General features: G+C 41.3%; 1 protein-coding gene across 3 annotated transcripts in view; it reads left to right on the top strand.

Moving 5' to 3' along the window:
* GLIS1 (GLIS family zinc finger 1) overlaps positions 1-21,068 on the top strand; it is a 149,510-nt gene that overhangs the window by 88,054 nt on the left and 40,388 nt on the right. For all 3 annotated transcript variants that reach the window (XM_040407359.1, XM_040407360.1, XM_040407361.1), the window contains exons 2-3: positions 8,963-9,140; positions 12,333-13,272. In XM_040407359.1, the coding sequence (XP_040263293.1) occupies positions 8,963-9,140; positions 12,333-13,272 (1,118 nt within the window). The remainder of the gene's footprint in view (positions 1-8,962; positions 9,141-12,332; positions 13,273-21,068) is intronic.

The raw sequence follows: 21,068 nt of genomic DNA, 5'->3' as shown, positions 1-21,068 counted from the left end.
GGCTCCGCCCGGGGGCCGGATTAAAAGGTCCGCCGGGCCGTATACGGCCCGCGGGCCGTAGTTTGCCCAGGTCTGCTTTAGTACCATAACAAACCCTACCTAATATCCTCAAATGAATCCCAAACGTGTATAGTGGCCCTATAGAAGACATCTGGTCTACAGGGGTCAGCTTGACTGTAATATCTGGACCCAAATAAATCCAATTAAAAAGGTATGTTTCACATGATCTAATAGAGTAAATTCATATGGAACAACCTCTGTGCATGCCACAGTTGGAGTACAAACTGTATTTAAAGCAGTGCCCAAAATTGTTTCTGATTATTAAAGAGAATGCTTCACTTACATTTTTTCATTTTACAATTCAATCCAGATCCTGATACATTGTTTTTATAAAATATATATTTTTTATAGTCTATTTTTTGTGGATTTTGCATATTATATTATCTGGGCATAACTATGGGGGCAGCTATCTCTCCTGAGTCTCTCTTTACAACATTCAGATATTTGCTTTACAACAGCCACCTACCAAACGTTAGACTGGGGATGACTCATTGACTTCTATGGGAGTGTTGTGGGCATGCTCTGTTACTTCTGCAGGGATGGGGAGGAGGTGATCTGTGACATCACCTGTTATATCCTGTGTTACATCTATCTATTTATCTATCTTTCTATCTATCTATCTATCTATCTATCTATCTATCTATCTATCTATCTATCTAAAAACAAAGAGCCACAGCAGCACAGCAACGGTGAAGGTCGGGTGCAATCCCTCAAGGACAACAGGCAGCAAAGTCCATAGATAACTTCCAGAAGACAAATAATGAGGCAGCACTCCAAAGTAGGCAAAAGGTGGCAGACCAGTTTATTACCCCTCTAGCAACATTTGAGCCCAGCTCAATGGGGCCTTTGTCAAGCAAACACATGCATCCTTAGGCTACTTTCACACCTGCGTTCGGGTGTCCGCTCGTGAGCTCCGTTTGAAGGGGCTCACAAGCGGCCCCGAACGCAACCGTCCAGCCCTAATGCATTCTCAGTGGACGCGGATCCGCTGAGAATGCATCAGTCTGCCAGCGTTCAGCCTCCGCTCAGCGAGCGGACACCCGAACGCTGCTTGCAGCGTTCGGGTGTCCACCTGGCCGTGCGGAGGCGAGCGGATCCGTCCAGACTTACAATGTAAGTCAATGGGGACGGATCCGTTTGAAGATGACACAATATGGCTCAATCTTCAAACGGATCCGCCCCCATTGACTTCCATTGATCCGCCCCCACTGAACGGATACAAGCGTCTGCATTATAGGAGCGGATCCGTCTGATGAAACATCTGACGGACCCGCTCCGAACGCTAGTGTGAAAGTAGCCTTAAAATGTAAAACTAAACACCTACTACATCGTTGGTGGTTCCAGGGTGAGACATAGCGTCCCTGAGCAGCCACTGTTCATGTCCAGGCGCCAGAGCTGCGCCAATCAATCACTCACCGGGAGGCGCGCTCAGACGTGCATCATGTGACCACACAACATCATCACGCATGTCACGTGAGCGCGCCCTAAGCAACGCAACCGCGTCCGGGAGAGGGGCAGGCCCATGATCACCTGACAAAGTCAGTCACATGATCGGGGAGCAAGTATAAACAAATGAATAACTATAGACATCTATCAAATCTATGACTGGAATGGCTAAACTAGGACAGATCACTAAAGGATAAAAAATAACCTCAGGACATATAGATGAACAATAGTAATAATGAACACTGTGGGTGTAAAAACACCATTGCACACAAAGTATTGACCCCCAATAGGGAGATACCCATAGCAGTAATAAGAAAAGGTGACAACCAGGTAAGGGTACCATTTTATGTGAAGTATTAACCGGATATAGGGGAAAAGCTGATAAACACAACAAGTGGGGGATATCAACCATTGTTCATGGCTAGATAACTCCCACAGTGTGGAAAAGGGGAGATACAGGGACTGGGAGCTAGGATTCACCACTAGCAATGGCCAAATACCCAGCACCAGTTATGGACACACGACAGCGGGCATAAAGTCATGTCCGTCGACATGAGACCAAGTTCTAGTCCCCAACCCACCATATCAAACCACAAAGGTGCAAAGCATTTCAAATACGGTATACACACATATTGGACCCAAGAGTATGGAAACCCAACTTAAATAATACAAAATCATCCAATAAGTCCTGAGGGTGCCAATAGTCTTTTAATAGTGATTCCCAGAACCAGTCAAAGTAAATAAGTGATCAAAATATGACGATGATCAAACAAGTCGTATAACGGAACCATCCAACAGTAGTGGTGACAGTAGACAAAGGCTGATTCTGCAAAATTATTAATGACATCATACGTAATAACCCACAGAAAACCATAATGGGAAAATTCAACACCATTACACTATGGCAACCCCATCATCTCAATCAAAGAGGCTCCATTTGAACTCAATGTTCTGGCCCCTCGGTCTGAGGGTCTGCAAACGATGAACCCATTGGAGTTCCCCCTGTTTGAGAATTAATTCCCTATCTCCCCCTCTTCTCAATGGTGGAACATTATCAAGAATTCTGAACTTCAAATCTTTCTCATTATGTCCTACTTCACTAAAATGCTTAGAAACCGGTAAATCTTTCCTTTTCTGGCAAATAGTATATCTATGTTTGTTTAATCTCGTCTTCAAGTCCCAAGTGGTCTCCCCAACATGGAGCAGTCCACAAGGGCATTGGAGGAGATATATCACAAATGTACTGTCACATGTGAGAAAATGACGAATGTCATAATGTGTCCCCAACGTGGGGTGGACAAACCTATCACCTTTAAGCATATATGAACAATTAATACAACTCAAACATGGATAACATCCCATTCTTCTAGAGCCAAAATATGTCTGTACCTGCTCTTTCACTAATACATCTGCTTTGACGAGTAAAGGGAATACGTGACAAGATAGTTTTGTCCCTTCCAGTAGGTATATTATGTGGATTCAACACATTAGTAAGATGCCTCTCAATGACCTTATGGGAATAACCTCTATGTTTAAACTTAAATGCCATTTGTTGATACCTGAGAGGTCATTGTTTAGGATCTTGCACTATACGTCGGATTCTCAAAAATTGACTATAGGGCAAAGCATCAATTGTAGATCTGGGATGGCAACTTTCGTACCTGAGTAGATTATTACAATCAGTAGGTTTGGTATATAAATCAGTACACAACCTCTCTCCCACTATCCGTATTGTAGTGTCAAGGAATTTAACCTGTTCTGTCGAGCATGTCAGTGTAAATGTAATCTCCAGATCAATGTGATTGAAAAATTGGTGAAAATCAATTAGAGAGACTTCAATCCCAGTCCAGATCAAGAAAATGTTGTCAGTGTATCGCCACTAAACCAAAACACCTGGTTGAAGTGGTGGGATACATAAATTGACTCCTCCTCCAGGGCCGCAATATATGTGCATACGTGGGCGCCACATTAGACCCCATGGCAGTCCCACGCAATTGCAAACAAAAATGGTCCATAAAGGCCAAGTAATTGTGCCGTCAGATTAGATCAAGCAAATCAACAATAAAATGTTGGCTATCTTTGGTAAATAAACTGGTTTCCAAGCATCTCCGAACTGCTGCAATACCCCTATTGTGATCAATGGAAGTATATAAACTAGTGACATCAAAAGAGGCCACTAAACATTGTGAAGGTAAGGTAATGTTAGAGATTTTCTCAAGAAAATCACTGGTATCCCTAATATAGGACCTTGTATTGACAGCATAATTGAGCAATATTTTATCTAAGAAAATAGCAATGTTGGAGAAAATCGATTCTCTACCCGAAACAATTGGGCGTCCAGGAGGGTTACTGATTGATTTATGAATCTTAGGTAAAATATACAGTAGTGGTGTTCGAGGATATGCGATGAATAAAAAAATGAATATAGATCAGGATCTATAATCCCTCCCTCCTTTGCAACATCTAACCTAACACTTTAATAAGTGTGATAATGTCAAATTTAGGATCATGCTATAACCGTTTATAAACATCAACATCACCAAGTTGTCTCTCAATTTCAGCTTATTTAAAGGATTAGTGGACAGAGTGAAAACTGTAGGATTTCAGGATTTTTTATTTTTATAGAAAATGACTTGGACAATTAAAAAAACTCCCAAAATTCTTAGATATTTGGAACAAAAAAATATTTAAACAATAGACCTAATTATTGTAAATGTAAGAATTGGAGGAGGTGATGGTTTTTGGATTGACAAAAGTGTATTGAAAAGTAAAGACACTTGTAAGATTTTCCTTCAAAAATCAAGCCTTTAGGATTCCTCATTTTCCAACCCCCACCCAATACTAAGGATGACTTCCAGCTTTTACAAGAACATAAAATTTTAGGCCAAATTAATAAATATGAATTAATAATTGGATGATGCTTTCCTTTCACCCTGCTGAAGGTGCCAAAAATATATTGTGATTCTGGACAGCCTTTCTGGCACAGAGGATTCATACAGTTTTCTCAACTTGATCTCGAGAACAATCGATGGCATGCTCAACTGATCAATTTACTCTGGAGAAATTCCCAAAATGGTTTATCCTTGTCTTATGACTGCGTCTTCTCAAATAGCAGTAATGGTTTTTATATAGTGATGTAAAGTTAACCCCAGATGATGGTTGTCAGACATAATTGGAATATCTGTTTTGAATAAAGCCTTTGTTGTGGATGCCATATACACAGGCTAAATAACAATAAACTACCAAATTAAAATAGTAAGAAACAAAGCTACATCCTGTGCAGCTAGCTTTCTATATTTTCAGATCAGGGGTGCAAGTTCTTGTTCATTAGGTACGACCAGTGGGCATATATCTTAAAGAAGCTTTTGGGTTTTATAATAAAATTTGTACCTGCCCAAACACTGTATATTTTTGCCCCATATACCTGTTTTTTCACGTCAGCACCTTCCTTCCCATGTTCTCAGCATCACTGCATCCTGGCAGGATATTTACATGCAGAACTTCCTGTTTTCATCAACTTCCTGCTAGGTTTCTAACCGATCCCAGCATGCTTTGCTCTGTAATGTTTCTCAGAGCTTGTTCTGCCTGCCACACTCTTCTCTATTTGCTCCATGTCCTGCCATCAGATCAGTAAGATGAATAGTCTTCTCCAGCAGCATTTTATTTTTATTTTTTTAAAGTCAGCATTTATGTTCTCACTATATGTTTTTACTGCCAAGTCAACCTGATCGCATTCATATAGTCCATGGAGCTTTCTTACCACTTTTGGCCAGTAATAGGCTGTTGAGATATAAGTTTAGTATGTAAGTTAGGCTAGGTTCACAACACTGCTTCGTTTTCTGTTCTTCTGATCCGTCAGAAGACCAAAAGACAAAAAAAATAAAAATTGACCATGTATTTTGAGCATCCGTTATGCTCATTTTGTATCTGTTTTAGCCATTTCCATCTGATCCGTTATATTAGATGGAAAAAATAGTACTTCATGCAGGGTTTTTCTGTCTAACATAAATAAATTGGCCAAAATGGATGCAAAAACATGCTCAAAATAAAAGATCTGTTAATTTTTTTTGTTTGTTTTCTTATGGATCAGAAGAATGTAAAACGAAATGCTGGTGTTAACCCAGCCTTAGGGATATTTTAGTAAAGAGAGAAAAATCCTATATTTGCTCTTCTGAGACATAAACTGTTGAGTTGTGCATCCAGTACGTATTGACGACCTATTCTCAGGATAGGTCATCAGTATCTGATCGGTATCCCGGCACCCCACCGATCAGCACTCATACAAGTGCTGCCTCCACTTCAAGATTACACTGCTCAGAAGTCTCGGCAGCACAGTGTAATTGCAAGTTCTTGTTCCATTCACTTGAATGGGATGAGAAATTGTAATTACTCTGCGCAGGCGCTGCAAACAAGACGACGCACAGTGTAATCTTGAAGAGGAAGCAGTGCTTGTACGAGCACCACCTCCTTTTCAAACGGCTGATTGGAAGGGGTGCCGGAAGAATAATATATATTTTTTTTATGTAAATGAATTAACAGTTTTGTTATGAACATATTTTTTCCTTTTTATCCATTACTATGTATGTAAAATATATGGAAAGATTCAATATCTTGTCCATTGTGCAATACTGAAATCACTTAAAGGTAAACCTCTGTTGATAGTAACAGTCTATATATGAATATTGTATGTACAAACAGGTGGATGGTTTTCTAAATATACTTTATGAAGCCACTCCATGCATTCTACTTCTTGTCCTGGCTCTTTAACTTTCTATTTGTTTGGACTTTAAACATTGCAGACAGTCTCTCTTAACAGTCTGTCAGACCATTCAATGCGACCAGAGAGAGACCTCCTGTAGTGACTCAATTTGAGCATCACAAATTTACACTAACAATTTCAGTGCTTTTCTATGGGCATCTTTATCTAGGCCTATCAAGAGAACAATAGTGCTGTCATACTGTTATCCCAATTCTACACCTATTATTATTACTGATCATCCTTCAGATATCTTCTCCTCACAGCAGCAAGTAATTGAATGGATAACCGAGCTGTATAGGAGGTTTTATGATTTGTGTTGACTGCTATATTTTCTATTTAATTTTTAATACTGCTGAAATGAAAAACAGCCAAAAAGTCTGTAAAAATTTTTAAGGGTTACCAGAAAAACATATATGCGCTCTATAGCCTATAAATTAAGATCCTCATCTTGAGTTTGCGCCTTCTTTTTTGGCAAGTGGTGGTTTTAGGTTTTTACTACTGTGCTCTTTGAAGCTATTTTAGTACAAATGTGACTCTACCTTTATTTGCATGATACACGCAGTTGAGGCCTGAGGAAGCGCAGGAAGCTTTTGCTGTGCTGTACCCACATTCACCGTGTTTTAATGGATCAATAAAAGCTGCAGAAAGAATATTGGTGAGGGCCGCTGTTTTTTTTATCTACATGTTGATGCATGATTCACACAGACACTCAGGGAGGAGGAACCAGGTAAGTAGATTAGTAATTTTCCAGAATAAATCCTATACGTTTGTCCTCAAATTTTAAAACAATTTGGGTGATGCCTACCGTACTTTAGGTCAGACCTAATAGACATAGTCTCCAAGGTGTTTTTTTTTTTGATTCAGCTTCCCTTCAAGACTTTTTGAAAGGTTTTAGTTATATACAGTATTTAGTGAACTACTATGGCGGGAATTCGAAAGCGTCGGTCTAAAGTCGTTTTTCATTGTCTCTGGTGTACCGCTAGCTTCCAGTAGTTTGGTAGCTTCCAGTCTTACAATTGGTCATCAACATAAAAAGCCGTTGTGCTCATCGATGATCATTGTTTTTTTTATAGGGGGTGGGGGGTAAATGTAAGTTGTAATTAAGACAGGGCCAGATCAAGGTTGGTGGAGGCTTTTGACCAGAAAATTTTTTGTGGAGACCCCCTTCTTGAAGTAAAGTGTAGATAATGTAACTGGACGTAAAAATTATTGGCAGTATTTCAGTATCAATGACCCCAAAGTGTGAAGTACAGGCAGGAGAATGCAGATCCAACCCTCATCGCCGGAGCCCATTGACCATAATGGGATCCGGCTGGTTTCCAGCACGAGCACCTGGTTTCCTGAAGAAAAAAAACAAAAACAAAAAAAACTTGGCACTCATGCAAGAAACTGGCCAGATGCTACTATAGTCAACAGGCTCTGGCATTGAATCCAGCGGCATACAGTTAGGCCAGATCTGGTGAACTCCGGTAGGGTGTTCCTCTTCTGAAACAGCCTGCCAGATACCTTATCGCATGTGTGCAGGTAGCCTTAGTGATAAATATTAGTAAAATATGCATCATCACCCTTTCTGCCACTTATCAAAGATGCATATTATTGGAGGTACGCTTTGAACTGCTGCTGAGAGGAACTGTAGGGTTACATGGAGGAGGCCCCTGGTCAGACTTATTGCAAATTAAATTTTTTTCCACCATTTTGAAGTATTAGATCGTGAAGTTCCACCAAAGGAACAAAGGTATAAGGTCCAACAAAATATCAAACAATTGGTGGCAAAGACAATAAAACATTATCAATGAATTATAGTTGCAAGAAAACATAAGTGAATCCTTTGGAATTACCTAGATTTCTGTAGTCCAACGATCTGAAGCTGAAGAGACATTGGGTGATGCAACCAGACAATGACCCAAAGCAAACAAATCAACTAAAGAATGGTTGAAGATGTGGATTGGCCAAGTCACTGTGACATAATGTGAATTCAAGGGTGCACATACTTTTTCTCTCTGCACAGTAAATGTTATTTCAGTGTACTCAATAAAAAAAACATGAACAGCACAACTTGCTGGTGCGCTATTAGTTTAGTTACATTGGGGGGCATTAATTAAGACAAGTGTTTTCCGTGCTAGTCCTGATTCCCCGTGTGCTGCTGGAGGATGCGTCAAATTTATGTAGAGGCGTACACCTCTCATAGATTTGGTGCATCCTCTCGCTGGCCGGGCGACAGTGTAGAATCTACGGCAGCCTCCTAGCTGCCATAGATTTCTGTGTTTATTTAGTAAAGATAAATGTGGTAGACCTGCAGTGATGCCCCCTCCCTGCCCTAGCCACCCCACTTTTCTCCACACTTAAAAAAAAGTGTCATGAAGGGGGGAAAAGTTGCAGATTTTTCAGCATATATGGTGTGAGACAAAATCAACGACTTTATTATGCCACAAAAGTCGCATAAATAGAATAGTAAATGTCGCCCATCGTGTTTGTCTATAACTGAGACGTAGATAACAATTGGACCACATTGCAATTGATGCAAAAATCTAAGTAACGGCAAAGGGTTCACTTTTTCTTGCAACTGTATGTAGACAAGCAATGAGTGCATTCCATAATTATTATTTTTCAACTATTATTCATACCTCAGTCGATTTAATTCACCAGAAATCAATGATTTTGCAATCTACAGTCTCTTGTGCTCTTATTCCATTTTAGTGAATGGAGGGTATGCTCAGTATAATCTGAAGAAGAGCTTTCTAGGAATTGAAGGGATGACCAGCACAGTCCTAGAGGACAGAGACCGCTTCCTAGGCCATGTCAGGAATCTGGCAGCTTCTGAGGAGCCCATGAGTTGTTACGAGAGTGCGGACGATGCCGAGTACACAAATAACAGGTAATGCATATATATACTGTGATGAGAATCTATAATAGGATACTGTAAAACGACTACGGCGCTAGTTACATTATAGGTGCTCTTGGGGTTCAGGTTAGATGTCGTACCTCTTTTCTAAGGATAAAAAAAACTGAGAGTGGCGTAATTATATCGTCTCATCTCCTGTCAGTGTGGGCAATTATAAGACAATAGTAATTAGGAGGGAGAGTATAAAGCACAGGTTAAGGGTCAGGCCGGATACTTGTTACCATATTGTACTTCCCATAATGAAGGGATGAGAGATGCTCATACATCAGAAATCCGAACCCTCTCTCCATCTCATCCCTAATGTTTTTCCCAGGACGAAGAGACACATTACACAGGAGCAAGTGCATTGTCCTTGTTACATAGCCCCCTCTGAATCTCACCAATCAGGTTGTACATCAAAGGCTAATTAACAATGTACTTCTCTATGGATCCATCTAGACTTTTGTATTGAATTGTGTGATATTGAAGGGAGACATAGCGAAATTGTTAGACAGAAGAGAGCAGAGTGCGATGGCGGTACTCTGTGGGATGTGATACAGGTAACAGGGTCTTCTCTGCTTTTATTCGCAGGTAACATATAGATGTTTTGTGTTGGACAGATATAAAAAAGTTATAGTAAAACTAAAGGGAATGGTAATACCCTCATACCTCTTTAGAAGTTTCCATGAGGTTTAATACAGGAACGAGATTGTGTAAAGTTCTAAGGAAAGATGCTCCAGAATTGAGATTTAATGGGGATTGCAAGTATTTACTAAAACAGACCTGTCAGGAGAATGGTCAGGTCTTCTTTAAAGACCCTGTGTAGTTATAAAGGCCGGAAGTGATTAGATTTGAGGGGGGGGGGGGGGGGGGGGGTTCATTGTGAGGAGTCATTTACTAAGACTGGCTATATGTAAGCAACACTAGTACAATGTAATAATTTCAACCATACCTTTGTTAGTTTTATCTGTACTTTTAAACTCCAGAAAATGTACTTTATTCGGTATGCAAAGGAGGTCTAAAGTGACTAGCAGGGCGTCACCAACGGTTTCAAAAGCCCAGGACCGCCTCCTCCAAGTGTCTGAGCTCAGGACCGCCTCCTCCAAGTGTCCAAGCTCAGGACCGCCTCCTCCAAGTGTCTGAGCTCAGGACCGCCTCCTCCAAGTGTCCAAGCTCAGGACCGCCTCCTCCAAGTGTATGAGCTCAGGACCGCCTCCTCCAAGTGCCCGAGCCTTCCTCTTGCAAGAGCCCAAGACCATCTCTTCATCCCTAGCATTACCTCCCCCTCTCCCTAGCCGTCACTATTACCCTTTAAAGGCTACGTACACATTTGGGGGCAATTATTTTTTTATTATTGCATTGTACACATTTTGAGCTAAAAATAATTTTTTAAATTGGTCTCTATTAAAAATATGGCGTCCTTTTATCTGTAAAGAGCTGAAATTCTCTAGTAGCAGCCTGTGGATTTTCTGTCTTTTCCGTCAGACCAGGAGCAGATGGACTCCTTATGTCTACTGACATTATAAACACTTATTATAGCTCAGTTCTTATCTTACTGATAAGAATGTGGCTTAAATAAGTGTTTATGACCTCTCAGTAGTTTAGAGATAAGGGTTATTAGATGACCGGCACAAAGTGAAAGTTAACCCTTTGTGACAGAACAGCTCAATATTTTTAATAAAGGCCAACTGAAAAATATGATATTTAGCCAAAAATGAGTAACATACAATAAAAAAAAATTGCCTCCAAAGGTGTACATAGCCTTTAAGTCCGTCTGTGGCTTCTGAGAAATGACGCATGCACTATACTGCAGTGAGTCCAATGCCCACTGCAGGGAAGGCAGTGCTCAGGCAGATTCACACTCTACACCCTTGCGGTTTTTCAGTGCGATACAAGCTGACCTCGTAGCGAAGTTGAAAGGAAATGGTGACGTCTAAAAAGAGGGTGGGGAGTAGAAAGCTCAAGGGGAAGTAATGCTAGAGATGAAGACGTGGTCTTCAGCTCTTGCGAGAGGTGGGCTTGAGCACTTGGAGGATGGGGCCCTGGGCTTTTAAAACTGTTGGTGACGCCCTGCTGAGCACTTTGAACCTCATTTGCATACCGAATAAAGTGCATTTTCTGCAGTTTAAAAGCTAACAACAGTATGGTTGAAATGATGATAGACAGATGACCATTTCACTGGCGTTACTTACATATAGCAGAAGTAGCAGACGGATTCCCTTTAATGAATTTGTCGCATCTTCTGCTGTCCGTGAGCCAGAACTGAAATCTACTCCAACCAGTAGCTGTAGTAGATCTCTGGTGTAATGTGCACCAATTTTCTGTCTCCTCTTGCCCGCTTTTTGGAAAAGTAGCAAAGGTGTCGGAAAAAGCTAAAAAGTCACAAATAATTTGCAACAAAATTTGAGACTTTTCTGTAAAAGAAATCTGTCCTATACCTATGGTTAGGTGACCCCCTTGATCTTTGGGAAAGTAAATACATGTTGAAATTAGTGTGTTAGACGTGGTCACAAAATTAAAGGGGTTGTACAAGTAAATTTTTTTGTAGGCAGGAAAGCTAATAAAATAATTTTTAAAAATTATACTCGTCGTTTTGGACCCCCTCTGCCTTGAGCGCTGCCTTTCCAGGACTCTCCACTGCTGCAGTCAAAAACAGGACATCATGGCTGCTGTGGCGATGGAGGAGGTACCGAGACCTCTGAGGCCAGTGATTGGCTGCAGTGGTCATGTGCAGTATATGGGTACGTCACTGCTGCAGTCATGAAAACAAAGCCCAGCGGAGTGAAAGCTCAGGAAACATAGAAACATAGAATGTGTCGGCAGATAAGAACCATTTGGCCCATCTAGTCTGCCCAATATACTGAATACTATGGATAGCCCCCGGCCCTATCTTATATGAAGGATGGCCTTATGCCTATCCCATGCATGCTTAAACCCCTTCACTGTATTTGCAGCTACCACTTCTGCAGGAAGGCTATTCCATGCATCCACTACTCTCTCAGTAAAGTAATACTTCCTTATATTACTTTTAAACCTATGCCCCTCTAATTTGGAGCATTGAGTGTTTTTTGCATTTTTTTTTTTTAAATAGTTTTAAAAAAATAACTTGGACAACCCCTTTAAGTATACCAGACAGCAGTTTAGGTACTTTTAGGTTCAATAATTTCTTGCCTCAATTTCCCACAGGTCGGCCCATTATTGCACTTCCATATCTTTTTGCCTGAATGGGGCTCGTTCCGCCAGCCGGATCAAGCAAGAGGGTCCCTGCGACTTCTCTCATCTATCGACGGGATCACGGCACTCAGGCAGCTCAGAGTTAAGAACATCTCTGCTTCCTGACACAGCGCTGACACACAATGGATTGAAACAGTGTCTGTCATCATACTTTTTAGACGCCACACACAGCACTTTCCCAGGCTCACTGACAGCCAGCAGCCATTCTACCTCCGCCCAGCCTCAGCCTGGTGGAAGACGCGGATGTTCCACTGATAGCGCTGAAATTTTGGGAATTCTTCGCTCCGCTCACACATTTTTGCCACCTTGCATGAACACTATTTGCATCTCCCCTCCTAGAACGCAGTTTAATTCTGGGGGAGTTCCTAACTGCAGCCCTCCGAAAGCGTCCCAACCGGAGGGCCTTTGTGGACTGCCCTCCTCCGCTCAGTGCTTACTCTCTAGTGCTGGAGGGTATGAATTGAAATCTCCTGAGCAGGTAAATGTGCCCTGTTCAGAGGGCAGTGCCAATCTATTTCTAAACACCATTCCCAATGACTGCAGTAAGCTCAACTTTCTGAAGCAAGAGCCAGAAGACAGCTATCCACAAGGACTTCATTCTCCCCTCCATCTTACGCTCACCATGTCCCCGAAGACGATTTCGCCCGATGAACAAGATGAACTTGGCAATGAGAGGAGACAGCTATGCCGCTGGATAGATTGTAGTGCCTTTTACGATCAGCAGGAGGAGTTAGTGAGGCACATTGAGAAGACCCACATTGACCAGCGCACAGGCGAGGATTTCACGTGTTTCTGGGCTGGTTGTACAAGACGATTCAAGCCTTTCAATGCCCGATATAAACTGCTCATTCACATGAGGGTGCACTCTGGGGAGAAGCCAAATAAGTGTATGGTAAGTGCATATATTCTTACAATTTACGTTAATAGCTGCCTTCTATTTAGGAATCCAACATTGTATGTTGAGTACATGTTTCAATGTATTTTTTTGAGGTCATAACTTAGATTTTTTGCTGACGCAGCTCCAAATCCCCTGCATAGACGTAGAGCTATAGGATAAAATTCTGCCTGCAGCCACCACTAGGGGGTGCTTAGTGTATACTGTTTTATTGTAGAGTTCACTTTCAGTTGTATGCAGTATACATATTTTAGCATTCAGGGGTGACTATAAAGCATAGCTTCAGCCAAAAAGGAAAACTTGAGAGTTCCTGAATGCTTATGTACCATTACTGCAAGCAGCTCTTCTCTTATAACCTCATCTATTTGTGATCTAGACTTTTGCTGCTTCCAATTTCTGGAGAACAAGGTCATATGATATAACCATGAGCCCTATGGCAAAATTTGAAATTGGGCCACACTCCACCTTGACTACTTTTTAGTATTAAGTCCAAAACATGAGAAGCTAATGGTTATTTTTGTCTCTCTGTGCCAGGTAATGTCACAGTAAAAGGACAATTAACTTAAAGGGCTTCTGTCACCCCACTAAAGTCATATATATTTTTTTGGGCTAGTTAAATTACTTATCCTGCGATATATGAAAATATAATGGTCTTACTTACTTTGATCCAGCAGTTTCTTCTAAAAACGAAGTTTTATAATATGTAAATGAGGGCTCTACCAGCAAGTAGGGCGTCTACTTGCTGGTAGCAGCTGCAGAAAACCGCCCCCTCGTCGTGTTGATAGACAGGGCCAGCCGGGATCTCCTCCTCCGGCCAGCCCTGTCATCATTTCAAAAATCGCGCGCCTGTGTTCATTCTGCGCAGGCGCTCTGAGATGAGGAGGATCGCCTCCTCAGAACTCCCTCAGTGCGCCTGCGCCGATGACGTCTTCTATTTCGGTGATGTCATCCGCGCAGGCGCACTGAGGGAGTGCTGAGGAGGCGAGCCTCCTCATCTCAGAGCGCCTGCGCCGAATGAACACAGGCGCGCGATTTTTGAAATGCCGACAGGGCCGGCCGGAGGAAGAGATCCCGGCTGGCCCTGTCTATCAACACGACGAGGGGGCGGTTTTCTGCAGCTGCTACCAGCAAGTAGCCGCCCTACTTGCTGGTAGAGACCTAATTTACATATTATAAAACTTTGTTTTTAGAAGAAACTGCTGAATCAAAGTAAGTAAGACCATTATATTTTCATATATCGCAGGATAAGTAATTTAACTAGCCCAAAAAAAAAATATGACTTTAGTGGGGTGACAGAAGCCCTTTAAACAAATTACATCATAGCAATCGTGCACAGTGATGTCACAGCAGCGGGAAAATGTGCACAGTGATGTCATAGTATAATTACAATATACATAGTGATGTTACAGTACGATTACAGTACGCAGTGATGTCACAGTACAATCATAATATTCTTAGTGATGTCACAGTACAATTACAATATGCATAGTGATGTTACAGTACAATTACAGTACACATAGTGATGTCACAGTACGATTACAGTACACATGGTGATGTCACAGTACAATTACAGTACACATAGTGATGTCACAGTACAATTACAGTACACATAGTGATGTCACAGTACAATTACAGTACACATAGTGATGTCACAGTACAATTATAGTACACATAGTGATGTCCCAGTACAATTACAGTACACATAGTGATGTCACAGTACGATTATAGTACACATAGTGATGTCCCAGTACAATTACAGTACACATAGTGATGTCACAGTACGATTATAGTACACATAGTGATGTCCCAGTACAATTACAGTACACATAGTGATGTCCCAGTACAATTACAGTACATTACAGTACGCATGGTGATGTCCCAGTACAAGTACAGTACACATACTGCAAAAAAAAAAATATTAAAATGTAAAAAGTAAATTTGGTATGGTAATATTTAAACCCTCTATGTATGCAATTTTTTTGTATCTGATGAAGGAGGCAAACCACCTCTTAAACACATTATACGTGGCGATTTTATCTAATTTTTCAATAATAATTTATTTTTATTTTTTTGAAGAGTGCTCTGAACCTTGCCTTTTTTATTTCCTTGGATCTATCCTCTGGCTTCTGTGTGGAGCGACAGGCGAGGTGGTAGCTGCAGTCCCCTGTGATATACTCATCATGTATGATGACGGAGCTGTGCCGATCCTTCAGTGTATTTGTATCCAGCATAGCTGCTAATCTGGGAATGGTTTACACTATTGAGCGCTTTGTGTTTTAGTTACACATAGTGATGTCACAGTACAATTACAGTACACATAGTGATGTCACCGTACAAGTACAGTATATAGAGTTGTTACAGTATCAGGATAATCTACTCAGTGAAGTTACAGCACAAATAGTGATGTCACAAGTGCAGTGGCAGAAACAATACAAGCAAGACACTGACCTGGCTTCTCCAGTCTCATCCCTGGCAGAAGAAGGGTTTGATGCTGAGGAAAGGCTTCAGCTAGCTGTCCCTCTCTCTGTCATAAAGCTGGTACCCTGGACAAAGGCTGGAGGCCCACAGTCTGTGTGGCTGTCTTCTTGGTCACAGGACTGGGGACCCATGGTCTGTGGCTCAGCATCCCTATCTCAGCCTCTTCTTCTGGTCACTCATGTAGTCTGGCAGAGTCTCTTCTTCTAAGCACTGATCCCTAACTACAGAAGACTAGGTGTTTGGAGTGCTCTCCTTATATATAGTTTCTAGCTGAACTAGGACCCTTATAGTTGGGGGGGGGGGGAGGGGGGAGTGGAGAAACACAACCCAAACAAATACAATGTTACAATTATGGTATCGCATAGACTTGCATTACAGAGCTCCAATAATACTCAATGGCAATGACACATATGTTTTCCAGACAAAAACAAGTCATCTGACATAACATAGCTAAACCAGGCATCCAAAAGGTCAGTCTGTCTGGTTTTGGTGGTAAACAAGTCTGGCATTTTCCCTCCAAAATATACTCTTCTTTAACTCTTATGATAACTGTGGAAAATTATTAGCTTCTCATTATTAGCTAGAAAGTCCCAAAGGTCTCCCAGTATTCATTAACCCTTTCCACGGTGCTGGTCAAATACAGTGCAAATGAACAGGATATATATCACAACAAAAAAATAAAATGTCTGTAAAGCGCTGTGCGATATGTCAGCGCTATATAAGTAAGAATAATAATAATAAAATGCAGTTACACATAATAAACAGTATAAGTCAGTGCAAGTTAACCCTTTAAAGTGAAATAAAGTAAGGAGTTGATGATTATGCATAGGGTTAATTGGGGCAAATGTCCAGACTTCAAAGTACCCCTGCTCCAGGGCACTACACAAGTGCAGAGATAATGCACACAGTGATATTACAGAAAATAAATAGGGCGTACAAAAATGGTACCATGCACTTGCTGACATCACAGCAAATAATCATGTCACAGTCCAGGTATAATGACCACAATGATCATAGTAGAGGTTAATGCTTATGGTGATGTCACAGAAGAGGAATAATGAGCAGAGAAAAACTATAACAAGCAACAGTGAGGCTCCACAGCAAGACATGAAATGGTGTTCCATCAAATTTTTTATTCTCCCCCTTCCATCAACCAAAGATGTCACTAACTGCACCTTGTCCCACTGTAGTTGCCATACCTGCTACCTTGGAGGTTATGCCCAAGTCTTACAACCTATTCACTGTGCCCGTACACGTTCAGATGTTGACCATGTTTTCAGATGCAGTTTTTTAAGCTAAAACCAGGCATGGATCGTAAGAGAGAAGGTATAACAGACAGATAGACAGTATAATAAAACCTGAACAGAAGGTATACGGGTAGATAGACTAAGGGATTTTTTGTGGACCCTTTAGAAATTTTGCAGAAGATCTCAGGCTGGGGCTGCACATAATGTGGCATGTAACGAGGAGCAGCTTGTACTGTTGCATTCAGCTGCATTCCATTGAAGTACATTGAGCCACATTCATCAGTGCTCATGAAAGGTTGTAGTCTTCAAGATCTGTCATCAATCCTGAACCTTCTCAGCAGAGATGTACCTAGGCTTTCTTTTATCTAGGATACGTATTCAGTTTGCTGCCCTAGCCCTGTATTTAAATACCCTAAGGCCTCTTTCACACGTCCATGAATCACGGACGTGTGCTGTCTCTATTCTCCACGGACTTCTCAATTAGCTTTAACCACTTAAGGACCACAGGTTTATACCCCCCCCCCCTAGTGACCAGGCCCTTTTTTTTACAAATCGGCACTTCACAACTTTAACGGTTTATTGCTCGGTCATGCAACTTGGCACCCAAATGAATTTTACCTCCTTTTCTTCTCACAAATACAGCTTTCTTTTGGTGGTATTTGATTGCTGCTGAGATTTTTCGTTTTTCTGATATTAATAAAAAAAAGACCGCAATTTTCTCAAAAAAAGTGCATTTTTAACTTTTTCGGGTAAAATTGTTCAAATATAATTACATTTCTATACAAGTTTGTGTCAGAATTTATTGTGCTACATGTCTTTGATAAAAAAAAATCCAATAAGTGCATATTTATTGGTTTGCGCAAAAGTTATAGCGTTTACAAACTATGGTACAAAAATTTGAATTTCCGCATTTTGAAGCAGCTCTGACTTTCTGAGCACCTGTCATGTTTCTTGAGGTGCTAGAATGCCAGGATAGTATAAATACCCCCCAAATGACCCCATTTTAGAAAGAAGACACCCCAAAGTATTCGCGGAGGGGCATGGTGAGTTCATGTATGATTTAATTTTTTTTCACAAGTGAAAAATGACACTTTCTGAGAAAAAAAATAAATAATAAAGTTTCCATTTCTGCTAACTATTGGCAAAAAAAAAAAAAATCTCCCACGGACTCACTATGCCCCTCAGTGAATACCTTGGGGTGTCTACTTTCCGAAATGGGGTCATTTGTGGGGTGTGTTTACTGTTCTGGCATTTTGGGCAGGGCTAAATTGTGAGCAACCCTGTAAAGCCTAAAGGTACTCGTTGGACTTTCGCCCCCTTTACGCACCTAGGCTGCAAAAAAGTGTCACACATGTGGTATCGCCGTACTCAGAAGAAGTAGGGCAATGTGTTTTGGGGTCTATTTTTACATATACCCATGCTGGGTGAGAGAAATATCTCTGTAAATTGACAACTTTGTATAAAACATTTTTAAAAGTTGGCATTTACAGAGCTATTTCTCACACACAGTATGGGTATATGTAAAAATACACCCCAAAACACATTGCCCTACTTCTTCTGAGTACGGCGATACCACATGTGTGACACTTTTTTGCAGCCTAGTTGCACAAAGGGGCCCAAATTCCAATGAGTACCTTTAGGATTTCACAGGGCATTTTTACGCATTTGGATTCCAAACTACTTCTCACGCTTTAGGGCCCCTAAAATGCCAGGGCAGTATAAATACCCCACAAGTGACCCCATTTTGGAAAGAAGACACCCCAAAGTATTCCGTGAGGGGTATGGTGAGTTCATTTAAGATTTTATTTTTTGTCACAAGTTAGTAGAATATGAGACTTTGTAAGAAAAAATAAATAAAATAAATTTCCGCTAACTTGTGCAAAAAAATTAAATCTTCTATGAACTCGCCATGCCCCTCACGGAATACCTTGGGGTGTCTTCTTTCTAAAATGGGGTCACTTGTGGGATATTTATACTGCCCTGGCATTTTGGGGCCCTAAGGAGTGAGAAGTAGTTTGGAATTCAAATGCGTAAAAATGCCCCTTTTTTGACATTTTGGGCTAACTAAATTTAGGGGGTATTCCTCTGAGACTACCCAGGAAAAAGAGCACACCTGCCTAGTAAAAATGAGTGCTTGCGAAGTAAAGCTGCGATCGCTAATAAAGATCCAAAAAGCTCAAAAGTGATCTTTATAGCGCCGCAGCGATTTTACAGTGTTTTTGCAGGCCTGATCGGGCGAACACTGCGTTTTTTGTAGAGCCTAAGGTGACCTTAATGTACTGATATAGATCTGATTGCGATCAGTCTTGATCATTTACAGATACCATATAGTACTAGTGCTGATTAGCGACAGCGATGACGCTAATCAGTGACTGCGGTGCAGTGGGCTGGGCGCTAACTACCTAACAAGTAGCTAACTAACTGGCGGTGATAAGGGAACCTTACAGGGGGGTGATCAATGACAGGGGGGTGACTGGAGGGTGATCAGGGAGTCTATATGGGGTGATCAGGGGTTAATAAGTGACAGGGGGGGTGTAATGTGTGTGTGGTGATTGGTGCTACTTACAGAGCTGCCTGTGTCCTCTGGTGGTCGATCCAAGCAAAAGGGACCACCAGAGGAGCAGGTAGCAGGTATATCAGACGCTATTTACAAAATAGCGTCTGATATACCTATTTGATTGGTTCTTTAAAAAATCTACAGCCTGCCAGCCAATGATCAGGGCTGGCAGGCTGTAGTTAAACTTGAATACTGCGCAATCCTGTGAACGCGCGCTCCTGTGAGCGCGCGTTCACAGGAAATCTCAGGTCTCACGAGATGACGCCAATAGGCGTCACTGAGACCTGAGAGTGCTGCCGTCCGGACGCCTATCGGCGTTACCGTGACGGCAAGTGGTTAATGTGTGTATTCACACATCAGCAGTTTTCCACAGACCGTGGATCCCTGGTGACACCACACAAGCACACCCTATTTTGTTTGTGATTACGGATCCCTCACACACATTATGGTCTATGGCTCTGTGAAACTTTGGACACAACACGGATGCAACCTGTGTTTGTTGCTTGGTTTTCATGAACCATTATAGGAGATTCTCTGGAAACTAATTTTCAGCCTTTCAGTGTCCGTGGTATACAAATGGCACATGGAGAAAACTAACCAAAAACTGATCCTTCATGGATGAACCACTGACCATCTTGTCACAGATAGTCTTGTCACCGATGTCAACATGGATGTGTGAATGAGGCCTAAGTGGCATGCTGGCACCCGGCACACAAGGAAGGCCAGCCTATTCTGTTAATTTCCATAATAAATCATGGTCTTTTCTTCTCCTGCTCCTGTCCTTAGTCATCCATTTATATATTTTTGTTGAAAGCATGGGTGACAATGGTAGGAACAAGCTCTAGTGAATTTATTTTTGTAAACCAGGACCTTTTATTGAGCAGCTTATTCATTTTGTATTGGGTTTCCATTTTTTAACGGCAAGAATCGCATAGTCTCCAGAGCTATTCTTGCATAAGAAAAAAAATGAAACTACACCAGAAACATGATGGATGCGGTCCATCAAGATTTATTTAGGTCCACCATAGCTGTCATGGTTCCTAATACTTGTGGTCTGATATCTAAATAAGCAAAGACAATATACTTGACTGAGATGTTTAGACAAAGGAATTTGGGCTTCTTGAAAACAGGAAATAAATGAGACATTTTTATTGTAAGTTAAGAGGTCCTTCAAAGTGCCAGTTAATCCTCTTCGAATAGTTCCAAAAAAGTGATCACAAGGTAAATCCTAGTAGTAAAAGCACATCCCGCCATCTGATCTCAATTAGATTTTTTGTCTTTCGTCTCTGTATACTCAAGGATTCCCCACCTTGTCCATCACTGCCAGATCCTATAGTCAACCCCTACTTCATATTGTCTTCTTCTCTCCAGCCCATTCACTTGGGCCATGCAGTAGTAAAAGGAAACCGTCTAATCTCCCTGCAATATCCTGTTATGTTTCATACTTAGTGTGTGTTATTTTAGTTTTATTACATTTGAGATTTATCTGCATTATAGTCAGAAAAGTGTCC

This window comes from Bufo bufo, chromosome 9 (genome assembly GCF_905171765.1).
Source record: "Bufo bufo chromosome 9, aBufBuf1.1, whole genome shotgun sequence".
NCBI lineage: Eukaryota > Metazoa > Chordata > Amphibia > Anura > Bufonidae > Bufo > Bufo bufo.
The sequence above is the reverse complement of the archived record's forward strand: the minus strand, read 5'-3'. Positions and strand labels throughout refer to the sequence as shown.